Genomic DNA, 21,677 nt, shown 5'->3' with positions numbered 1-21,677 from the left:
TGCATGGGCGTAATACTCATTCCAAACTGTATGTACAGCCTCTATCCATTCCCCTCCTGTGAGAAAACTTCCTGAGAATAGCTCAGCTTTTCCAGAGGAGCTCTGAACTTACTATCAGCTTGAACCAAAGCAAAAGAAGTTTTAAGTCTGCCTAGACTGTTCAGCTCTGCTGTCTGTCCTAAGTGTAACTTCTTTGTATACATCTTCAGTGTAATTCATAACTGCATCATTTAGTGCAGTCATTCCTATTCCCCATTCTTTTACCACTTTTGAAAAACAAGAATATCCATTCATGACAGGTAGTGCACAGCAGCTCCGATCTCAGCAAGTTCAGATGCTCTCTCTTGCTTAGCTAAGATAGCAGCCAGGAAAAGATAGTAACCTTATTTCTTGTCCCATTATTTCACTATATATTGCTTCAGTTCATTACCTTTTTATCATGGTTGTTTAGATTTTTCATCAGATTCAGCCTGCTTCAGATACCTCCCTTCTGCACAATTTCTTTACTTCAGCCTACACACTTCCAATAGGCAAATGTGAAAGTACTGTAATGATTACAACATGACTTTGACTCCTAATTTTTAGCTACCACACATGGCTTACCTACCCTTCCTATTGTTGTCTTCCTCCATTTCTCAAAACTCCTAAAACCACCAATATTTGTTATCATTTATGATGGTATGTTTCTACAGACATCTCAATTCTTGCAACTCTTGAGAACATGCTTAACTCTACTCATGTTAACAGTTCCTTTGGCTTCAATAAGGTCATCACACAGACAAATACATGTATTAATATGCAAATGATGAGGACTTTAAAGTATTTTTGCCTTTATCTAGCCAGTGCTACCCCTCTCCAGCTACTCATCTGTCTTTTACTAAGCTCTCCTTAAAAGGAAAACTTTGAGGATGAAACACCCCAAAGCTATTAACTGCTATTAACATTTGGCTTAGTCAAGAGATGGTAAAAACAATAGTCTTATCCTGTATGGTTTTAACATACATAGTATGTAGGGGGAAAGTGTAAATCTCCCTGAAAGAATAGTTTTTTACTAGCAAATTAAGTGCAGGAGATCATTCCTAGTACTATCGAGGAATTTTTCTATACAAGAGGAAAGAAACTTCCCTGTAATTAATAGGTTGGCCAGAAGTCTTCTCTACTGAAGAAAAATATAGGAGTTTTTTAGAGTAAAGGGTAGAAAAAGCCTAGACCCTTTAGAAGATCTGAATGGGAGATGCAGACCATGCACAAGGCGCTCTCTCCTTGACAAGAGGCAAGTAGTGATCAGGCTGAATGAGAGAGAGAATTTTTGACGTCAGTTTAAAGATTATATGAATAGTTTATTTTATTACTTGATTTCTGCCCTCTGTAAACCTCTTAACTATTTCATCTCTCTTGAATATTTGTTCCTACATATTTACATATCTAGTTTAAATGTCACATCAAGTAAGTGGGTTAACAGCAGTACAGTTCTGACTGGAAGGGTGACAGATGACATTTAGACACTTCAGATGTTCTCAGAGTGCCTCACTTTCCAGGCTTATCTTCCACTGTGTTTAAGGGATTATGGAGTTGGTTTTACTGTGAGAAACAACAGCTATGTAAAAAGCAGCCACCAAAGGACCAGAGAAGGTGGAAGTGTACTCCTGTGACTGTTCATACAATGAAGACTCTCTGCTGCACTGCAGAATATTGGGATGTTTGAATCTCAAGGGGCATGTAGAAGAGGATGTCACTACTTTTGTTTGTTTGTGTTTACTGTGGAAATTATTTCTCTTGACTTTCATTTATTATTAGTTTTACACTTGGTTTAAAATTTGACAGAAAAAGCCCATTCAATGTGAAACAGAATAGCACATTGATGATCATAGAGGGTCTTTTAGTACTTTGTTCGATGATTTTATGAAAATGTCAGGCACCTATGAAGTAAAACTACAAAGACTTGCACATCACTTATTAGAACCTATTTCACAGTTGCAAGGCTAGTACATTAGATCACTGCACCAGGCAGCCCCCGGAAAATGCTCTAAAAACACTCAAGTAGTTCGTTGCATGGAAATATGCTCACACCACTCTATAATTTTTCAAGAGGAGTCAGCATCTCAGCAAATCACATTGTTATGTTGTGTTATGATGCATGATGTTTTCATAACGATGTGACATGTCTAAATGACAAAAACCTGGCTTCCTACCAAAAATGTAAAGCAGTTAACTATTTTTTTTTACACAGGGGAAAAGGCATTATCAGTTCATATAGCAAATTTCCCAGCAAGAAAATGGCAGCAGACCAATTTAATACAAATATTCCCCAAGCCTGTAATTATGAGAAAAGAAAAAAGTTCAAAGGGTTTTAGAAAACGCTTTCATAGAACTGTGCATATCTCCACACAATGATACTATAAAAACATATAATGAACAACAGATCTTCAAATTGAACATCATCCTGGAAGTTCTGGAAACAGAAGATTTTTGAAAACCAGAATAATTTTCCTGTAGTAAGGTCAGTTGGCACTAATAGTATTGGTAACTGGGTTTTCCTTGCTGCAAAACCTGTCAGATAATAATGCAATAAATAGCTGTTAACCTTATTGGTTTTATTTGATGCATTAATATAAAAGCAGCAAAAGGCTTTATAAGACTGTTAGAACTCTTTTAATGTCACAGTTTTTCATAAACACAATATAGCTTTTGGCTCTCAAATTATACCTTGAAAAGTTGCCATGACAGCATGGATGATTCTGTTCTGCTTGCAGTCCTTTGTGTACTGTTCCTTTCTTACCAAAATCTCTTAACACCTGGCCAGACATGCACTAGGCAATGTGATTAGCTCCTATCACATATCAGCCATTCTTTTTCTCATCTTTCCTCTGTGTGAATGAAACTGCATTTAACATTTTGTTCTGGTAGCATGTTGGTTTTCCTGCTGTTATTTTAAAGTATGTTACTATGTCATCAGATTAGAGAGGCAAGGTTGAAAAATTCTTTTGCAAGAAGCGTAGAAAGTGGCATGACATGTGACACTTCTCTGGTCCCTTGAGAGCTCATTTTACAACCTTGCACCTCTTCTCTAGCCCTCCAGCACTTTACACTTACTCAGTAGCCTATTCCTGAAATGACCTAGAGAAAAAGACAACACAGAAAGATGGAGCAGGAGGCCTACTGATGTATTAGCTCAGTCCTTCCACCTGGTAGCTCACATTTCAGGTTCCTGGGAGCCTCGGCCATATCCTGACTCTCATTCTTATAGTGGCTGGAAGAACACTAATGCTGTCCCTACTTCCTTTCAACAAAAATTATCTGTAATGAACTTAGTATGAAACGATAAATGCAATTCAGAATAAATTCAGTGCTGCTGCCACCATGCATCATGTTTATAAGACATATCATTTTAGGTATCAAAGGATTTTTGCTTTAGCTTAGCAAGTATTTTGAGATCACATGCAATTTTATTTATGAGAAGTTCTTTTTGACTCAGAAAATATATTGTCTGCATTTGCTACAGGTCAAGCTGGGATTTGTTCCTGAATCAGTCACCCAATCCTAATTCTAATAGAATACCTCTGAATAGTTTTATACTAATAACTGCTCTGTAGAGACTCTTGAAATTATAATATATTAAAGACCCATCAGCCTATCAGAAGAACATGTAATTTTATGTTCATTACTTCTTGGTTCCTGACTATAGAATTTGGATGGTTGCACCTCAATTAAAAGTTGAATCAAAGTTAATATAATTTAAATAAAAACTTCAATAAAAAGTTAAAGTTCTGTTCTTAATAGCATTAATACCCTCTAATGACCGCTACGGTCATTACCACTAGATAACTGACCTTCTTGAACCTCTCTTCACATAGAAACCTTTTTCCTAACACAGTCAATTATTTAGCAGTAATGAGTGTTCTGTAAGAGATTATTGTTTAACCAAGTACCTTGACACATTGCTTTTTCCCTGTTATCTCTATTCTTCAACAAATGACACATTTTGTTCTATAACCGGCTTTTCAGTTCTGAGGATAGAAGGCTGTGGTCTTATTTTTTCCAATACAGAAGTTCACCATGTAATTGGCAAAGCGTCAGATATACTTAAAATCTTGAAAATTAGGGTGCTATGCAACACCATTTGTGAGCAGCAACTGCAGCACTGTAAGACAAAGCATTTCTGAGGGCAGGTTTGAGATACCTAAGCAAAATGAGGAATAAAAAAAGAAGTATTCCTGGGGATAAAAAGACACAATTCCCTAACAGCATATGGACAAAAGCAGGGGGGAAAAAATGAATTACAAAAGACAGAAAGATTCCTAAAGGAAATTAAAAGAAAAAGTGAATGAAAGAACAAATAAAGAAGAGCAAGGAAAGCAAAGGAGACATTAAATTTGAGTGGACAGAGTTCATTTTCATAAAGAAAGAAATCTTTTTGGCAGTCTTGGAAGCATTAATATTAAAAGATCTTTGTTACTGTAGAAGTGAGAGAATTACTGGTTGAGCGAGCTCAACAAGATATGAAGATAAAACTCCTGAATCCTAATTTCACCTGGCCTGATGACTCTCCCTATAACTGTGGGGAAGGCTCTTGAACCCTTTGCATCAGTTTCTTTCTCTGTAAAATGTAAAAAATATCTTTCTTTCAAAATGAATTCTGAAGTTTACATATACTGAGCTTCAAAAATACCAAGCACAAGTAGCTCCTAATGCCACTAATTTTGTCCTCTTCCTCATACCTTTTTTTAAAGATGTCAGACAGGTTACTTTGGTTTCAAGTTCTTAAAATAAGTTTCATAAAGCACCTTCTATCTTAAGCTGAGGTATCTCAAGCATCTTGCAAAAATTCCATTAGAAATAACATCTCTAAAAGAAATCTTGCCTAATAAGTTTAAAAGAGCAAGTGTATTCTAATCAGTTTATTGTGAATGTTCTGATCACTGTTGCTCTCTCTTGCTCCTCCATATATGAAGGGAGTTATAGTCATATAATGGAAAAAACCTGATGAATCTAGTAGAAGTATCCGTGTGCTATACTTAGAAATAAGATAATGATAATCAGATATTTAAAGTCTGCATAGCACTGTTATACATTACTTGATCTATGAGATTGTATTTCAGCACAAAACACATGAAAAAAGGTCCATATAATGCCTTAATCCAGTATAAGGGAAAGAATGTCCTAAATGAGACTTTTGGTTATTTAAAAGCAGTAAATATCCTTTAATGCCTTAGATGAATTCCCATTTGTTCTTTCCTTAGAAAAAGGCCTTGGAAAATGAAAGGGGTGGAAGAAATACATTATCCTATTGCCAACACTGCTGCTATTTAGAAGACAACATAGAAGATGTTTCTTCAAATTATTTTTCAACACTAATACCATGCTATCTCCTAACATCCTAAGCTTTTTTCACAGTATATCTGTTACATTGATTGAGATTTCCTCTGTAATGGAGCTACTTTACCGAGTAAGGGGACAACAGAGAACAGCAGGGAGAGGGCCTTCAAAGCAAACTGCTTGTGACATCCCTCCTGTCTTAAAAGGGTTAAGGTAGATTTTTTTTTCCTTAACAAGAAGATTGCAAGTGAGTGTAATATTCCATTCTGCTCTGGAAAATACTACAAGTAGGACTGCTGTATATAGAACGCTGCCAAGTAAACAGTTTACTACATCGGAAGAAAATGGAGCAAGAAGGATTTTTTTTTATTATTTGTATAAAATATATTGTTCTTCCAGGCTGTAGTGAAATAGTTTCTATTTAATTGCAGAGAAATCCTAAGAAGGTTACAGCAGTGAAACATTAAAATTCTAAGGGCAACTAATAACATTAAAACTTTATAGCCCCAGATAGAATAATTTAGACAAAAACAACATGAACATATGTTTTGTGTAATAATAACAAACATTTATAGCTGTCAAGAGAGAAAAACACAGGTTTATGCACACCTTAATGGTGTGCATGGGTGAGCATGAGTATATTTAAAACATAATATATTACAAAATTGACAGCAGGCATGACTCTTCTGGGTACTATGTTAAATCAATGAATAAATTACCAAAAGTGTGCTGTGGCTGTTTGGATGTGTAATTGAGCTTAACGTATGTAGTGTTATTTCAAAAGAAACTGTTCAAGGAGTTTCTAGACCAATCCACTATGCATCTTTACTAAGCTGTTTACAAATAACAATAAATGAAACTGTGTCATAGTAGGAAGGAAGTTTAGTTATACACATTACGTAAATGGGAGAAAAGTTAATTTTAGTATGTTTTTCAAGAATTAAAAGCAAACTTATTATAATATTGCTAGGACTCACTGAACTGGAAACCAACATTTTTCATGTTCACTTTTAGATTTATTTTACTTAGCTGATACTTTACTGGAACTTTACAAAGTCCTTGTAGCAATACATGTCAGGAATAAGTCTGTTGAGATAAATATGGATGCTTCATACAGTATCTTCTAAAGAGTAAGAATCAAGGCCCAAATTAATGAACTAGCAAAAACATGAGCTTAAATATATTACATTTATTTCCTTATAACATTGCCCATCCAACAAATAAACAATATATGTTTTTTTAAAAAAATATTAGTTTAGAAACCTATAAAAGTAACTTTTAAACCTTATTGTTCTTCACTAGTTAATAACAAAAAAATAACAGATTTGCAAACTAATCCATTAATTGCCATACTTAAAAAATAAGAGCTGGGCATATACTTCCATTCCTTAAGGAATTTTTCATCTTTCTAACAGTTTGTAAAATAGAAACTGATCATATTTCCTTGCATTCCTCTCTATATTTTGCTGTTCTAGTAGTATTTGGTTATTCTACAATGCTTTGAACTTTTGCATCTCAAATCTGAGATAGGAAAGGCAGCCTGAACAAGTTAATACGTGTACTTAACACCCTTGCAGTCACTAGAAGAAAAATGCAAACCAACAGCAAGGACAGAAAAGACAAGCTGACCTCAGGCACTTCTTTTTTAAGTCCCCTTCTCCTCGAATGTAAGAAAACATAAATGCACCCTCCTAGACTTCTGTTGCATATCACAGTTTTAAGTCATAGTATTTCAGAACACATGGTGCTGAACTCTTAATCAGATCTAAACTTCTTCCTTTGTAATTTTCCCCATCCTTTTTCATCATTTCATAAGAGATGATGTGATCTGTCAGCATCTACCACACTTGTGATGTGCTTAGGGCTCATAAAGTCAAGGATTAAGGCATTTTGTGCTAAAGGCATGGCTTCTGTCTGTAGCACAATTGTAAGAAGAATTGTAATGAAGAAATGAAGTGTACATGCCCAGATGAGCTATTCTTTCTCTCTGGCCTGAGGATGGTTCATAAAGCATGCTATGGGGCGATTATAAAAGAATATGGCGTACCACCTGTCTCCTGGTCAGAAATCCCATTTTAGATTTAAAGTCATCGTAGGTTAACTGTCATTAATGTCTGCAGCTGCTCATGGGACATGGCTAAGTACACTGCTATGACACATATTTTTGTGCAGTTACTTCCAGGTATTTAAGGAACAAGTCTAAATTTATAAATGTGATTCAGTCCCCAATGTATCTCCCACATTAGTTACACTACCTTGGGTAAGTAAAATTATCAATAAATTAGGAGCATCTGAGATAAGAAAGTTAATCTTGGCAAAATACTGAAGAAAAAGATACAAAAAAATGTCTATTTCAGAAGTTACTGGACCTGACATACAAACCTGCATACACTTTTACAATAAGCATGTTGTAGTCTTTTAATGTGTGGGTTTATATGTCACCATTTCTTCTACTGAAAAAGTTGCTTATTTTTTTCAAAATGAAGATGCACATAAAGAAGTCAGGTCCCACAAAGCTCATCGTCAGATTCTGTTGCCTTCTAATAGATTAGCTTTAAAAACTAGTAAAATCTGTAACATCACTCTGAATTTAAAGTGTAGTCAAGTGTACCATGCCACACAACATTTAAGAACAAGTCGCATTTAAAATGCAGGATGTCCAAGTACATTTTTCCTTCAAAAATTGTTTTACCTGATTTGCCTTTTGTGATCACCCCAGTGAAGAATAGCGACTTTAAGTATACAGCTGAGATTAGAACTGAAAGTTTTTACGGATTAAATCATTGCTACAAGATGTTGTTCTGAAAGACTAAAACAGGAATTGAATTGAAAAGGAAAGGATATGCTACCCAGCCATACTGAATATAAAAGTAATTAAAATACTTTAAAAAGAATAAAAACATGCAAAAGATAAAATTTACCTTTATCTAATAGTATCTTTGTTCACATCAATGTTCCTTTTGTTCTCTGTTACACATTTAATCACTCTTAGACATCAACCATAACAGCAAAAACTCAAATACTGAACTGATAATTAAAGTAATATTTATAAGATGTTAGTTTATTCTGTAGATATGAACACTCAATTTAATGCACAAATACAATTAAAGTAAAATTTCTTTTTAAAGATCTGAGTGCCATGCCAGTCACTCTTCAGTTGAATAAAGCTCTAATTTCTGTTTTCAGAGCAGTAATATAATTTTAATACAATGACAAAGATAGAATGCTATTCACAGTAGCAACAATCTTTAGTAATGACAATTGCCATCCATATTAAGCTGCCATTTTTGAAGTACAGAGTATTTAGGAGACTGTATCAAAAGGGAAAAAAATAGTTGTTTAAACATTATTTTTTCAAAAGTAAAACATGTTGGAACAGTTTGGCACAAAAGAAAAATATATCATCCCAGCACAGGAGGCAAGCTGAGTTTACTCCACTGAAGCCTGCACTACCAAAAGTAACCAGGATGGGAATTGTGAGGTGATACTGCATTGTAATCAGCAGAGTTAGAGAATGCAAAATAGGCTAGGTGAAGAAAGTAGAATAAAACTTTGTAAGGCCAGCCTCTAGCTCTGATGCTACACTATCCGAACAATAAAAACTGGTAAGCAACGCATAAGTAGAAGACACATTCAAACTTTGTTCGAGCTGACTAGAACCAACTTTGTCTGCAAATCTACAATGTCTATAGAGTGATTGCTTTCAGTCGTACTGCATTTCCATCTACAACTGATTAGGCAGTGTACCCTGTGTGGAAAATCTACCCACAAACTCCTGTATTTTGTTTCACTTGTGATCCTGGAGAAATCCTGGACAATTTTGAAGAGTAACAGATGGCATGGAGGGCAAGGGAACAGAAATAAGATATGAGAAGGGAAAGTTAACTGAAAAGATTTGAATTGTGAATAATTTGCTTCAATGATGTTTACTGCCTATGAGGTCAATCATAAACTTGTGCCACCAAGACATTTTCAGTCAACTATGAATCCTTCTTTTCATTTGCTTATTTGTGAATTTATTTTAGTGTGTTCCATCAACTTCTGAATTCAAACTCAAAAAATAAATAGAGAGAAAGTTTTGTTTCTCATTGTGGCTGTAAAATCTTGGCCTTGAATGGGCATATAGAATTCTGATGCCACATAGAAAAAGAGACAAGTAATAGCTCTGACAGACTATCACAGAAATTTTTGCTTTACAGTGGGAGACATCCAGTTTCCAGGAAGACATGAATAAGGGAAGTCTTCCACCAATATTCACCACTGAAAATACATTCTATTAAAAATAACAGAACAAAAATGCATCAATATGATTGTATGAAAAAAGTATAGTTGATAGATATTGGCAAAATAGAAAACAGAGGCCTTTAAGTGGTTAATACTTTGTTTAAGTCACCTTAAGATGCATGTGTTCATATGAACACATGCACAAATAAACTTATGATTTTACATTTTCAAAGAAAGGTCAAACACAACTCGGATTTTTGGCTAAATAAAACTTGTCAGAATTGGTCCAGTTATGCATGTGAAGTTACAATACTCTAACATACTTCCAGAGTTTCAGATAATAGTGTTCAAAGATTCAAATAGCATTATGATAAAATTTGCCCCTTGGGCATACGTTGGTTTAAATATCTGTTCTCATCGAGTTCTCAGTCTGCACTTTTTCTCAGTGGAGTGATTTAGATTTAAAACATCTTTCAAACTGAACTTGATCTATGTTTTAGTAGAAAATAGCCTTCCTTATTCTTAAAGACACAAATTGTAATTTCTTTGCTGTTTAAACACAACTGTTGCTATTAACAATGAGGGCTGTTAAAGAGCCTACAGTTGCCAAAAATAATCAATGTATAGTATCTAGAATAACCAAGGTGTAAAAACTACAGAAGCATACTATAAATACCACAGATAGCTCAGAGTCCTTGTTCATATATTTAATTAGAATATAACTTTTGATATTTTTGCAGCAAATACTATAATGTCTTGGTTTAAAAATGCACCTATGTTTTGTAACGAGATTGAATAGTGTGCCCAACAGTAGAAGCAATTTAGCTGCAAAAATACAGCTTTTGAAGTGTGGCGCTCTAAATTTTATACTTTGTACTGAGCTTAATAAACCAGAGATAAGGTTATTTTTAGATTCAACAGAAAAAAAAATGAGGTGCTCATACTCATTTGTCTTCTCTTATGATATTCTAAACATTGACTGCTTAGCTTCATTCTCCGTGAAGTTCTAAATAAAACACAAGATTGTTCCTCCTACACACTAAAAGGCACATAATTAACAACTTGAAGAAACAGTTCCCAGAAAATATCAGTGAATCTACCATGTGGAAACTGTTGATACACCCAACATCTTTTTTTGGGGCACCTATGATGTTTTGATTATCAACCATTCAGAAAAAAAGACCTATTTAAAGAAATATTTTCAAAATACAGCTCTCCCAGAGGGTTAACACTTAAATTCTTCTATCAACTGAAAAAGTCTTCCAAAAGCAATGATAAAGTGAGTAGTGATTAAGTGTCTACCAGAAGTCTAAGGACTATTAAGGGAGATTTCAGGGCATTGAGACATCTGGTTAAGCAAGCAGGAGCACAAGTAGTGCTCTCCTCTATCTCTTTGGTTATGGGTAAGGATGATGGAAGATAAAACAGATTAATAGCTGGCTCCAAGTCTGGTCTCATTGGCAAAATTTTGGAGTTTTTGAGCATAGGGCACTTCACAGGGCACCAGGGCTACCTCAAAGGGACACAGTGCATCTATCACAAAGAGGGAAAAGGCAACTGGAACAAGAATTAGAGGGGTTCATTGGGAGGGCTTTAAACTAGATTTGAAGGGGGAAAGGTGTAAAACATGTTCCTATGCAACCTGATCTAGGTGAACCTGCTTCTGCAGGAGGTTTTGGACTAGATGATCTCTAAAGGTTCCCTCCAACCCCTACCATTCTATGATTCTATGATTCTACCAGGCTTGACAGAGATAAGCCTGGGAGCAGCAGGCAGGTGTCTGAGCAATAGTCTGATGCCAACATCCCTGGGGCTGCCACCTCAGTGGTGGCAGGAGATGGAGATCATTGCGGCAGCAGGGAAAGGAGGTTTTATGTGTCAGCAGCCACAGAAGAATCTGCAAATGGTCACATGGAAAGCAGGACATCTTCCTCCCGAAAGGTGGTAGGATTGGTAACCCATCTGAAGTGCCTCTACACTAATGCACGTAGCATGAGCAACAAACAGGAAGAGCTGAAAGTCACTGTACACCAAGGGAAGTATGACATCATCGCTATTACAGAAATATGGTGGGAGTCCAGTTATGTGTCCAGTCAGACAACTGGAGTGCTGCACTGGATGGCTGCAGACTCTTCAGAAGGGACAGGCAGGGCAGGAGAGGTGGAGAGGTAACCCTGTATGTTAGGGAGTACCTTGATAGTTTTCAGATGAGTTTTCATGGTGGGGATAGAGTTGAGTGTTTATGGGTAAGAATCAGGGGGAAGGAAAACGAGGATGTCATGGTAGGAGTCTGCTATAGACTCCTCCACCAGAATCACAGAATGAGGAACTAGGTGACCTGTTCTTTAGGCGACTGGGAAAAGTCTCAGGATCTCTGACCCTCATCCTCACAGGGGACTTCAACTTACTGGACATCTGCTGGGAATATAACATAGCAGAGAGAAAACAGTCCTGATATTCCTGGAGTGTGTGCAAGATAACTTCCTCACATGGCTAGTGAGAGAGACAACAAGACAAAGCACCTTTCTGGACTTGGTGTTAGCAAACAAAGAACATCTGGTGGGGAATGTGATGGTTGGAGGCTGCCTAGCGCATAATGATCATGAAATGACTGAATTCTCAATACTCAGAGAAGTCAGGATGGGGATCAGCAGAACTGCCATCTTAGATTTCCCAAAGATAGACTTTGTCTTGTTTAGCAAGTTGGTTGCTGGTGTCCCTTGTGAGGTAGTCCCAAAGGTCAGAGGAATTCAGGACATTCTGGACGCTTTTCAAGAAGGAAATCTTAAAGGCACAGGAATGAGCTATTCCCATGTGCAAGAAGATGATCTGGTGGGGCAGAAGACCATCCTGGCTGAACAGGGAGCTTCTGCTGGAGCTCAGGAAGAAAAAGGGAATTTACGATCTTTGGAAGACTCAGGCAGCCCAGGAGAACTACAATGATGTTGTGAGATCACGTAGGGAGAAAATTAGAAGGGCCAAGGCTCAACTTGAACTTAAACTAGCCACTACTGTAAAAGACAATAATAAGTTTCTACAAATATAGTAGCAACTATAGGAGGACTTTAGGGAGTCTTCACCCTTTAATGAATGGAGAAACTTAGTGAACAAGGATGAGGAAAAGCCGGAGGTACTTAATGCCTTCTTCGTCACAGTCTTCAATAGTAAAACCAACTCTTCTCTGGGCAGCTGTCCACCTGAGTTGGAAGACTGAGATGAGGGACAGAATGAGGCCCCCTTAGTCCAAAGGACTAAGGAAAATGGTATGCGACCTAACCGCTCCACTTCAACACACACAAGTTGATGGGATCCGATGGGATCCATCCCAGGGTGCTGAGGAAGCTGCTGGAAATGCTTGTCAAGACACTCTGCATCAGTCGTCCTGGCTCATCTGGGAGGTCCCAGCCAGAAGGAAGACACTGGGAACTAAAGGCCTGTCAGCCTGACCTCGGTGCCGTGAAAGGGTTTGGAACAGATTATCAGGAGTGTCACATGCAACATAGCCCAGCCAACATGGCTTTATGAAAGGCAGGTCCTGTTTGACCAATCTGATCTCCTTCTATGACCAGATGATTCACTTAGTAGATGAGGGAAAGGCTGTGGATGTGGACTTCCTGGACTTTAGTAAGGCCTTCAACACAGTCTCCCACAACATTCTCCTAGAGAAACTGGCTTCCCATGGCTTGTCTGGACCTACTCTGAGATGGGTGGGAAACTGGCTGGATGGCGGGAAACAGCCATAGTGAATGCAGTTAAATCCAGTTGGCATCCAGTTCCCAGTGGTGTTCTCCAGCACTCAGTGTTGAGGCTTGTTTTGTTATCTTTATCAGTTCTCCGGATGAAGGGATCGAGTGGACCCTCAGTAAATTTGCTGATGACACCAAGCTTCCCGAGAGCATAGACATGCTTGAGTGCAGGAAGGCTCTTCAGAAGGACCTGAACAGGCTGGATTGATGGGCCAGGGACAATCGTGTGAGGTTCAATAAGACCAAATACCAGGTCCTGCACTTGGGCCACAACAACCCCATACAGTGCTACAGGCTTGGGTTGTGTGGCTAGAAAGCTGTCCAGCAGAAAAGGACCTGGGGGTATTGACAGCCAACTGAATATGAGCCAGCAGTGTGTCCAGGTGGCCAAGACAGCCAACAGCATCCTGGCTTGTAGCAGAAATAGTGTGACCAGCAGGGCCAGGGAAGTGATTGTCCCCCTGTACTTGCCACTAGTGAGGCCGCGTCTCAAATACTGTGTCCAGTTCTGGGCCCCTCACTACAAGGACACTGAGGTGCTGGAGCGTGTCCAGAGATGGGCAACAAAGCTGGTGAAGAGTCTGGAGAACAAGTCTTATGAGGAGCAGCTGAAAGAGCTGAGGATGTTTAGCCTTAGAGAAGAAGAGGCTGAGAGGAGATATGCTCACTCTCTACACCTACCTAAAAGGGAGCTGTGGTGAGGTGGGGGTCAATCTCTTCTTTCAAATAATGAATGATAGGACAAGAGGAAATGGGTTCAAGTTGCACCAAGGGAGATTTAGATTAGACATTAGGAAGAACTTTTTTCACTGAGAGGGTTATTAAGCACTGAAACAGGAGCCCAGGGAGGTGGTGGGGTCACCATCCCTGGAGATATTCAAAAGACGCATAGATGAGGTGAGTTAGATTCATCTCAGGTGGCTTCAGTAATGCAAGTTGTTGATTTCCAGGCAGTGGGGAGGAAGGCAGTGAGGAAAAACCACACAACCTCTTTCCCTGTCAAGAAGCCCATTGCCAGCACAGTCCACAATAGGCTAACAGAGGCACAAGATGAGGCTACCAAAGATATTATTTGATTTACCATGTTTCCTGGAAGATCTCAACTGTGTAAATCCACATGAACAGTCAGCTGGAATATAACGTTCTTCCTCCAGAAAGCAACTATAGCTCTGACTCTCACTTCTCTCAGGGTGTAAGAGGGAGAAGGCCCTTGTAAAAGAAATGACCAAAGGAAGGTTTTAAGGTTCAGTTTGTTTGTGTCTATACTGGTGAAAAGAAGCCTTGGTCTAATGACCCTAAAATTCAAATTTTATGAATTTGGAAACTTACAATCTTTCACCCCAAAAGCACTTGCTCTATTAAAGCATTTTAACAAAGCACGAACTTTTTCAACTACGTAAATCCTTTACTCTAGGATAAATAAAAATACAAGACAGAGCAATCTTAGCAGTTTTATGATGATGAGGAAGTAGTCTGTGAATATTATTCTATATGCACTATAACAATTTAAGATTGCAGTCACATATAAACCTAAAGGAAATATTCTCCATAGAAGATTACATGGCCATTTTTGCTTTGCGTGGCTTTTTGAAAACTTCTGCTTATCTGAAGAAAATTCCACTTCAAAGTGTGATAAAAAGAGGCACTTTCTTGGAAAGGCATGTGTTTTGTCTTGTCAATTAAAAAACTCTGTACCAGAAAGGTATTACAAATACTAAAATTCTATATTTTCTTTCTGTCTATACTAAAATTCTCATGTTAAATGTTCGATCCAAGTACTATCTGGTACCATACATCCAACAAAGTTTTTCTGTCCAATTGTGATAATCACATCTTCGATATCTTTCAGTTATTTGTATTTCTTTTTTCAACAATTAGGACTCACCTTCAAAATCCTTCCTTAAGGTACTTTTTGTATAATGATAGCTAGGTCTGTGCACATTCTAGGTGATGTCTGCAAGATCAAAAATACTTAATACTTAACAGTACATAAAAACCATAACAAACTGAGGAACTTGAAGTGTCTAGCTGCAGTAAAAGACGCAAATATTCCTCCTTCTTGCTTCTTTCATAGGTTCTTTTCATTACATCAACATAGCTTGTTTTGATTAGCTTGGAAATTCTTAACAGATGTTTTCAATCCTATATTTAGATGACAACTAATATAAAAAAACCTCAGCTGTCACATGCTCCAGTAAAAACATTAAAAGACAGACTTACTCCTTGCAAAACTCAACATTTATCTATTGATTTACAGGATTTTGTAAATACTGCTACCCTTTCTATCCATTTGACCGACTCACCCACGGTTCAAAGCCCAACCATAGAAACTGAGAGATCAAGAATATTGTAAAGACACATGCTAAAATACCTAAAGGCAATCAAATAAGGGAAGTATTAATAGCATCATTTGTATTGAAGAGTGAGACCACAGTATCTGTAGTCCAGACTTCCAAAGTTACAAAATATTCAGAATTGAAATGTCATATGAATTACTTTAAACAGTTCAGCTGTTAGGCACAATAATACTATTTATTTACAGACAACATCTTAAATATTCAACAACTTAAGACTATGCCTCAATGACAACATAGCAGAACCTTCTGTTCTAATTACAGGAAACCACTATTACCATCTTTTGAAGCAGTGAATGGTGAATTACTGGCTTGCTGTGATACTTTTTGTCACAGAACTACTTTGTTCAGTATTGTAAGATATTCACCAGTGAAAAGTAGCAATTACTTATCTATGACTGAGACTATCCAGTTGTTCTGAAGAGACTAATGCATCCAGCCAAAATTGCAAAAAAATTAAGGTGGCAGATTGTAATTAATGACACTGGAAGTAAGTCTGGATATAGGTGGTCAGAAATTTAGTTTAATGTCTGATCTATAAGGTATTGTATTCATGGCATAAAACTCTCTAATGTCTACATGGGAATGTGGTTCATTATGGATTTGTTAAAGAAAAAAAATACTTCTGCTAAAGCACATCTACTTGACATCTTATTCCACAATATTAAGATGAGACATAGAATTAAATGCATGCATCTGATCCTGAGTTTGCACGGGCGGAACAAAAAGACTATAAATTAAATAAATAAATTCAGCTTGAGGTGTAAATGTTTAAAAGTTGCCTGTGATTTCAGAAACTCCAGAACCCAGGTAAAATGATCCCTCTAACATAAGCTATTCTAGTATTTACTGTGTCACTAAAAGCAACTAACACAAGAGGAGAAATTAAGATCAGTTACATTTGCCAACTTCAAAGCAATGACCACTACAGTAATATATCTAATATTCCAATGGCATATATTAGACACTAGAAACTCAGTTTTCAAAGTTATTCTTTAAGTAAAAGCACTACATTCTGAAATCATTCTCTCTGTTATCTGTTGACAATATTTAAGACTATTCCAATAGACTTGTTTTTAAATAATGGGATCAGAAAAAATACAGGTGTGTTGTTTTTAATATTACAGTACGTGTATCATCCTGATGTCTAATCTGAAGATTAGAAAGCTAGAGTTGATAAAAGATGCTGACGAAAAGTAAAATATCTACTCACAAAGATGCCAAAACACTTTGTTTGTAAATTCCTTTTGTATCAAAGTATTAATCTAAATGTAGTCATAACATCATGACTGGATGGCCAGAATAAGTTACAAGTCTGAAGCAATAAAGAAAATATTCTTACCATTCTCTACCCTTTGTTCTATCTTGTTCACTTCACAAATTCATCCTCATATTAAAAGACAGAGAAGGATGTAATTTTTCTAGACTGCAGTGTTTAGTCCACCTACTAGGTTTCAAACCTGTATCACTATAAAACTGTCAGTCAAGGAGTGCTCCAAGAACCCAAACCTGGTGCGTATTAAAGAGCTTCACCAAGCTTTCATTTTTTTATGAAAATCACTTTTCTGTGTACTGACGACTGTTTGTTTATAATGGCTGTAAAATTGTGCACAACTGAGTGGGAGATGATCTTCGTACTGTGGGATGCTTAATTACATATCAAAAGGAATTTACACTGGCTTTTTTTTTTTCCCCTTTATACAAATGTTTGTTTAGCCACACATAACTCTGTTATCCTAAGCCATCTACTATTTTTGAGATTTTAGGTTTATTTTATTCAACAGATTTTTACCTCTTCTTCTAATATTCTCCAAATCTTTGCCATATTCTCCAAATCTTTGCCACTTCTATCATTAATCCACTGACAGACAAGTCCATTATAGAGTTAAGACGATCTTCCCAAGAGTCATATTTTAATGGTCTAAGCATTAGGCCCAATGCCTGAACCAGTTTCATACTTATTTCTCTGAAGCTGAACTGGGAAAGTAGAAATGTTTTTCACATAATTATTCTCGAAAACAACATTCCCAGAAGTACAGACTACATATAAATTTCTAGTGTACACTATTATTCGATTGACCTACCAGCCTTTAGGTTCTGATGTTATGCTCTGAACTGTTACACAAACATTTACTTGCAGAACAACAATATCCAGATCTAAAAATTATGGTCAGCAACTGTCCAAATGCATGCTGGGAGTAGAACTTACAGCTGACTCTAAGAATACTATTCCATACAATTTTAAATGAAGGAGAATGTCTACTATAGGCAAATGGTATTAAGATTTGTGTACTTTTCAAAGACATTAGTTAACTTACAAGCTCTTTAGAAAGCAACGAACTTCTTGACCAGACTATGAGTTAAATAGGTCAGGGCAATATTCAGTAGATAACACAGCCACTTGATAAGAAATTATATCATGATATTTCTCAATATCGTTCTTTACTATTTTTTGAAAGCAATACTCTTCCAGTAGACCATTACTCATGGAAAAGAAGTGACTCAAAAATAAATCAGTTATAAAACAACTGTCTCAGACATCTCTAGAAGTTGAAAAAACACAAGATATGTACATAGATCCCTTCAGCTCTCCACTGCCTGCAGAAAAGATGCCATAGTGCTATGAAAACAGGTTTAAAAAGTCCTAAGGGAAAAGTTTCCTAGGGTCTTTGAAATTCCTCCTTTTCCTATTTCTTTATAGATTTCTAACACCAACACTGTTCCTGTAGTTTCTCAAAAAAGGCAAAAAGAAAAATACCCTCTAGATACAATCTTTAGACTTCCTATTATATTGCTCCAGTTCCTTTTGGCTTTTGAAATAGATGCAAACTGAAATCTACGGTTGTATTACCTACTGTATTTTAATTTTAGTTAATCTATCATTATGAAAAGTAGAGAGTATTTGACTGTACTACTGCCTGTACTTACAAGAATCACAAAGGGATGTGATTTAATGAATTAAATAACCTCAAAATACTTTTTGTTTGGTCATTTTTTGGTCTACTTTTGCTTTTATTTAACCAAAAAAAAAAAAAAAGCATTGCTTAAGGTTCCTATCTCTATGATAAAAAGCATAGGGAAAGGAGCTACCCTCTATATGAAAAATTTACTGCAAAATAAACTGTGTATTCATTTCTCCCTTTTCAAGCAAATATTTGAATATCATTATTCCAAGCTATGGCCTCCATAATTTTCATAGCAAAATCAGGCTGGATTTTAGAACCATTTTTATGTTACAATTTTTATTTACTTTTGACAACAGATGAGTCAAGCTGTGCATAGATATAGGATCATATTATTGGCAGAGTAGAAACTTAATTTTGAGCTAGTCTGTTTACCTTAGTAAACTTTACTTATGAAAGCAAGTGGTGCTCCACTACCTACTTTCTAAAGTAAGAGCTATGTGGCACAGGAGCATTTTCCACCATGCAAGTGATGAGGGGCATCAATTCAAAGTGTGTCTCCTGCATAAAGGTATTTTCCTGTATTTTTGTTTCATTGTTATCCTTGGCTGAGGATCCACCATCTCTAAGATCATTTTTGCTATGCAGAATTATGGTAAGAAAATACCAAAACATTTAATGTAATCCTAGTTAAGAGTCACACTACAAACTACTCTCTCGGAAGCACGGAATATCCACACAAAGAATTGTCTGGCATCTGAATCAAAAAATCTACTCAGACAACCATCTCTGTTATTTCATAGAATCATAGGATCACAGACTCACAGAATGTTAGAGGTTGGAAGGGACTTTTAGAGATCATGTAGTTCAACTCCCCTGCAGAAGTAGGTCCACCTAGATCAGGTCACACAAGAACGTGTCTAGACAGGTTTTGAAGACCTCCAAGGAAGGAGACTCCACACCCTCCCTGTGCCAGGGCTTCATTCCCCTCATAGTAAAATAGTTTTTCTTCTGTTTAAATGGAACTTTTTGTGTTCCAGCTTCTTTCCATTACCCCTTGTCCTGTTGCTAGATACAATAGAAAAAAAAAAGGATGTCCCAATCTCCTGACATCTACCATTTAGACATTTGGAAATATTAATGAGACACCCCTGCAATCTCCTCTTATCCAGACTAAACAGCTCCAATTCCTGCAGTATTTCCTCATAAGGAAGATGTCCAAGAGACAAGAAAGATGTCAAGAAACAGGAATCTTGAATTTTTCTATAAATTTTAGTCTGCTGCCTGCCAAGATGTTAAGAGTTTTCAGATTGCTTTGCTGTATATTCTCTGCTTAGCATGCATGGGAAAAAAAACAACACTTTCCACCCTCTGCCAACCACCTTTGCTTACGCTTGATAGTAATGAAAAGCTGAGGACACTGTTTCTAATATGTGTAGTCTTTACATTGCTTGCATCAATTTGAATAAGCATATTTTGTATTAAAAAGCTCTTACAAATACTAAGTTTGGCAACTGGTAAGTACTATAGTCCTCTTTAATACACTAATATCCACAAAATGATGATAGGTGTCAATACCTTATTGTTGAAGTACTTGCTGAATTCAACATACTTACTATTACAGAGAACTTAGAGCAAAAAGATTTGTGAAAAGGCATATGACCTTCTCCCCACTACAATGGCCATCCCCTAATTAAGCAATGCATCTGATAGTCATTAACAGGAATGAGATAATGAATCACTTTCTCTCTTCTTTGTTAATTTGCTGTAACCAAGCGGCTAATGGATGTCAGAGCTGAGTGATTGCACTGATTATAGTGATTTATAGATGCAACAAAACAATTTAAAACCATTCTGATTATTCATGTTAAAGATGCTTTATGTTTTGTTTACTAAATGTTTTATGTCCCCCCTCACGCCCCTGTACACACAATGAGACAGGTCTTACTGGAAAACTTGAAAGTTCTAAGATTTTTTTATTGTCTCAGAGCAAGGCATTTCATTTTGTTTATTAAAAAAAGAAAGTTTACCCAGTAGAAATGAAAAGCCTTAGGGTGGAAAGAAAACTTCAGTGGTGCCTGGTTCAAAAGAAGACGGAAATAAGAGGAAATAAGGCAAACTTCAAGCCACTTACCTTAGGGCTCCCAGTCCCTTCCTCATTCTCTGCAGACACATCAGTAGCCAGTATCTCTGCTTTGATGATATCCAGAGCCCTAAGAATCCAGCTGTGTTGCCGTTTGATTTGCCTCTGTAGTTCCTTCCACTGACTTGCAATCATCTGCAGCATGTCCTTCAGTCCTTCTCCAAAATAAAGTAGAAAAAAGTAAAAGCTGTAAACTCAACTGAATCTTTAAATATTATTCTTTTTTTGAAGAATTAACAGGATATTTAAAAGAATACATGCAACAAGAATTTTAATGAATTTTCTTAGCAATAAATCCAAGCATTACTATTGTTCATATGGCAAAATAATATCATAGAGTCGAAACATTTCTTTTAGCTATCATATTAAATTTTGACTGCGTTTCAGCTGACAATTTCAAGAAGAGGAAAATCCCACAATAACCATGATTTCTATTTATTAGGGAACACTGGTAATCTCACCCTTTAATATCTAGTGTTTATCTTGAAACATTTCATAATCTTCCAAATATATTTTTTCTTACCTCCAGCTCCTACAAATGTTTTCTCTAGTTTACATATTACTATTTTCTAAGTATATGATGCCACGCACTACCCTTCTTTGTTATGGCTTCTATATGTTTTTAAAATTATACATAGAAGTCACTAATTTCCTATAGCTTTCACTTTACACATATCTGTCTGATGCTGTGAAACAATAGAGGCACAATGTATAACATAATCAGAAAACAGTAGACCAAACTTCAACTTGGATGAAAAGCATGACAAGTAGGCCAAAATTAAGATGGCATTCCATAGCAGTATATGCTGATTAAAACCCTATTACCATACAAGTCACGCAAACATCTAAAAATATAGGGGGTAGTGAGGATAGAGAAAGGGAAATCAGTACATCTCTCCTCCTTCTCTCAATTTAAGGCCTCTGCAGAAAAAGACAAGCCTAACCAGAGGAAAAAGGTATTTTTATTTTAATCTATTCTTTATTAATGATA

General features: G+C 36.5%; 1 protein-coding gene across 6 annotated transcripts in view; it reads right to left on the bottom strand.

The window, feature by feature from the left end:
• Positions 1–21,677, bottom strand: part of AKAP6 (A-kinase anchoring protein 6) — a 237,037-nt gene that overhangs the window by 125,101 nt on the left and 90,259 nt on the right. For 5 of the 6 annotated variants that reach the window (XM_061997543.1, XM_061997541.1, XM_061997547.1 and 2 more), the window contains one exon: positions 20,678–20,844. In XM_061997543.1, coding sequence (XP_061853527.1) covers positions 20,678–20,844 — 167 coding nt within the window. The remainder of the gene's footprint in view (positions 1–20,677; positions 20,845–21,677) is intronic. The other variant, XM_061997545.1, reaches the window with a different exon arrangement.

Source organism: Colius striatus, chromosome 6 (genome assembly GCF_028858725.1).
Source record: "Colius striatus isolate bColStr4 chromosome 6, bColStr4.1.hap1, whole genome shotgun sequence".
Classification (NCBI taxonomy): domain Eukaryota; kingdom Metazoa; phylum Chordata; class Aves; order Coliiformes; family Coliidae; genus Colius; species Colius striatus.
This window is presented reverse-complemented; position numbering and strand designations above follow the sequence as displayed.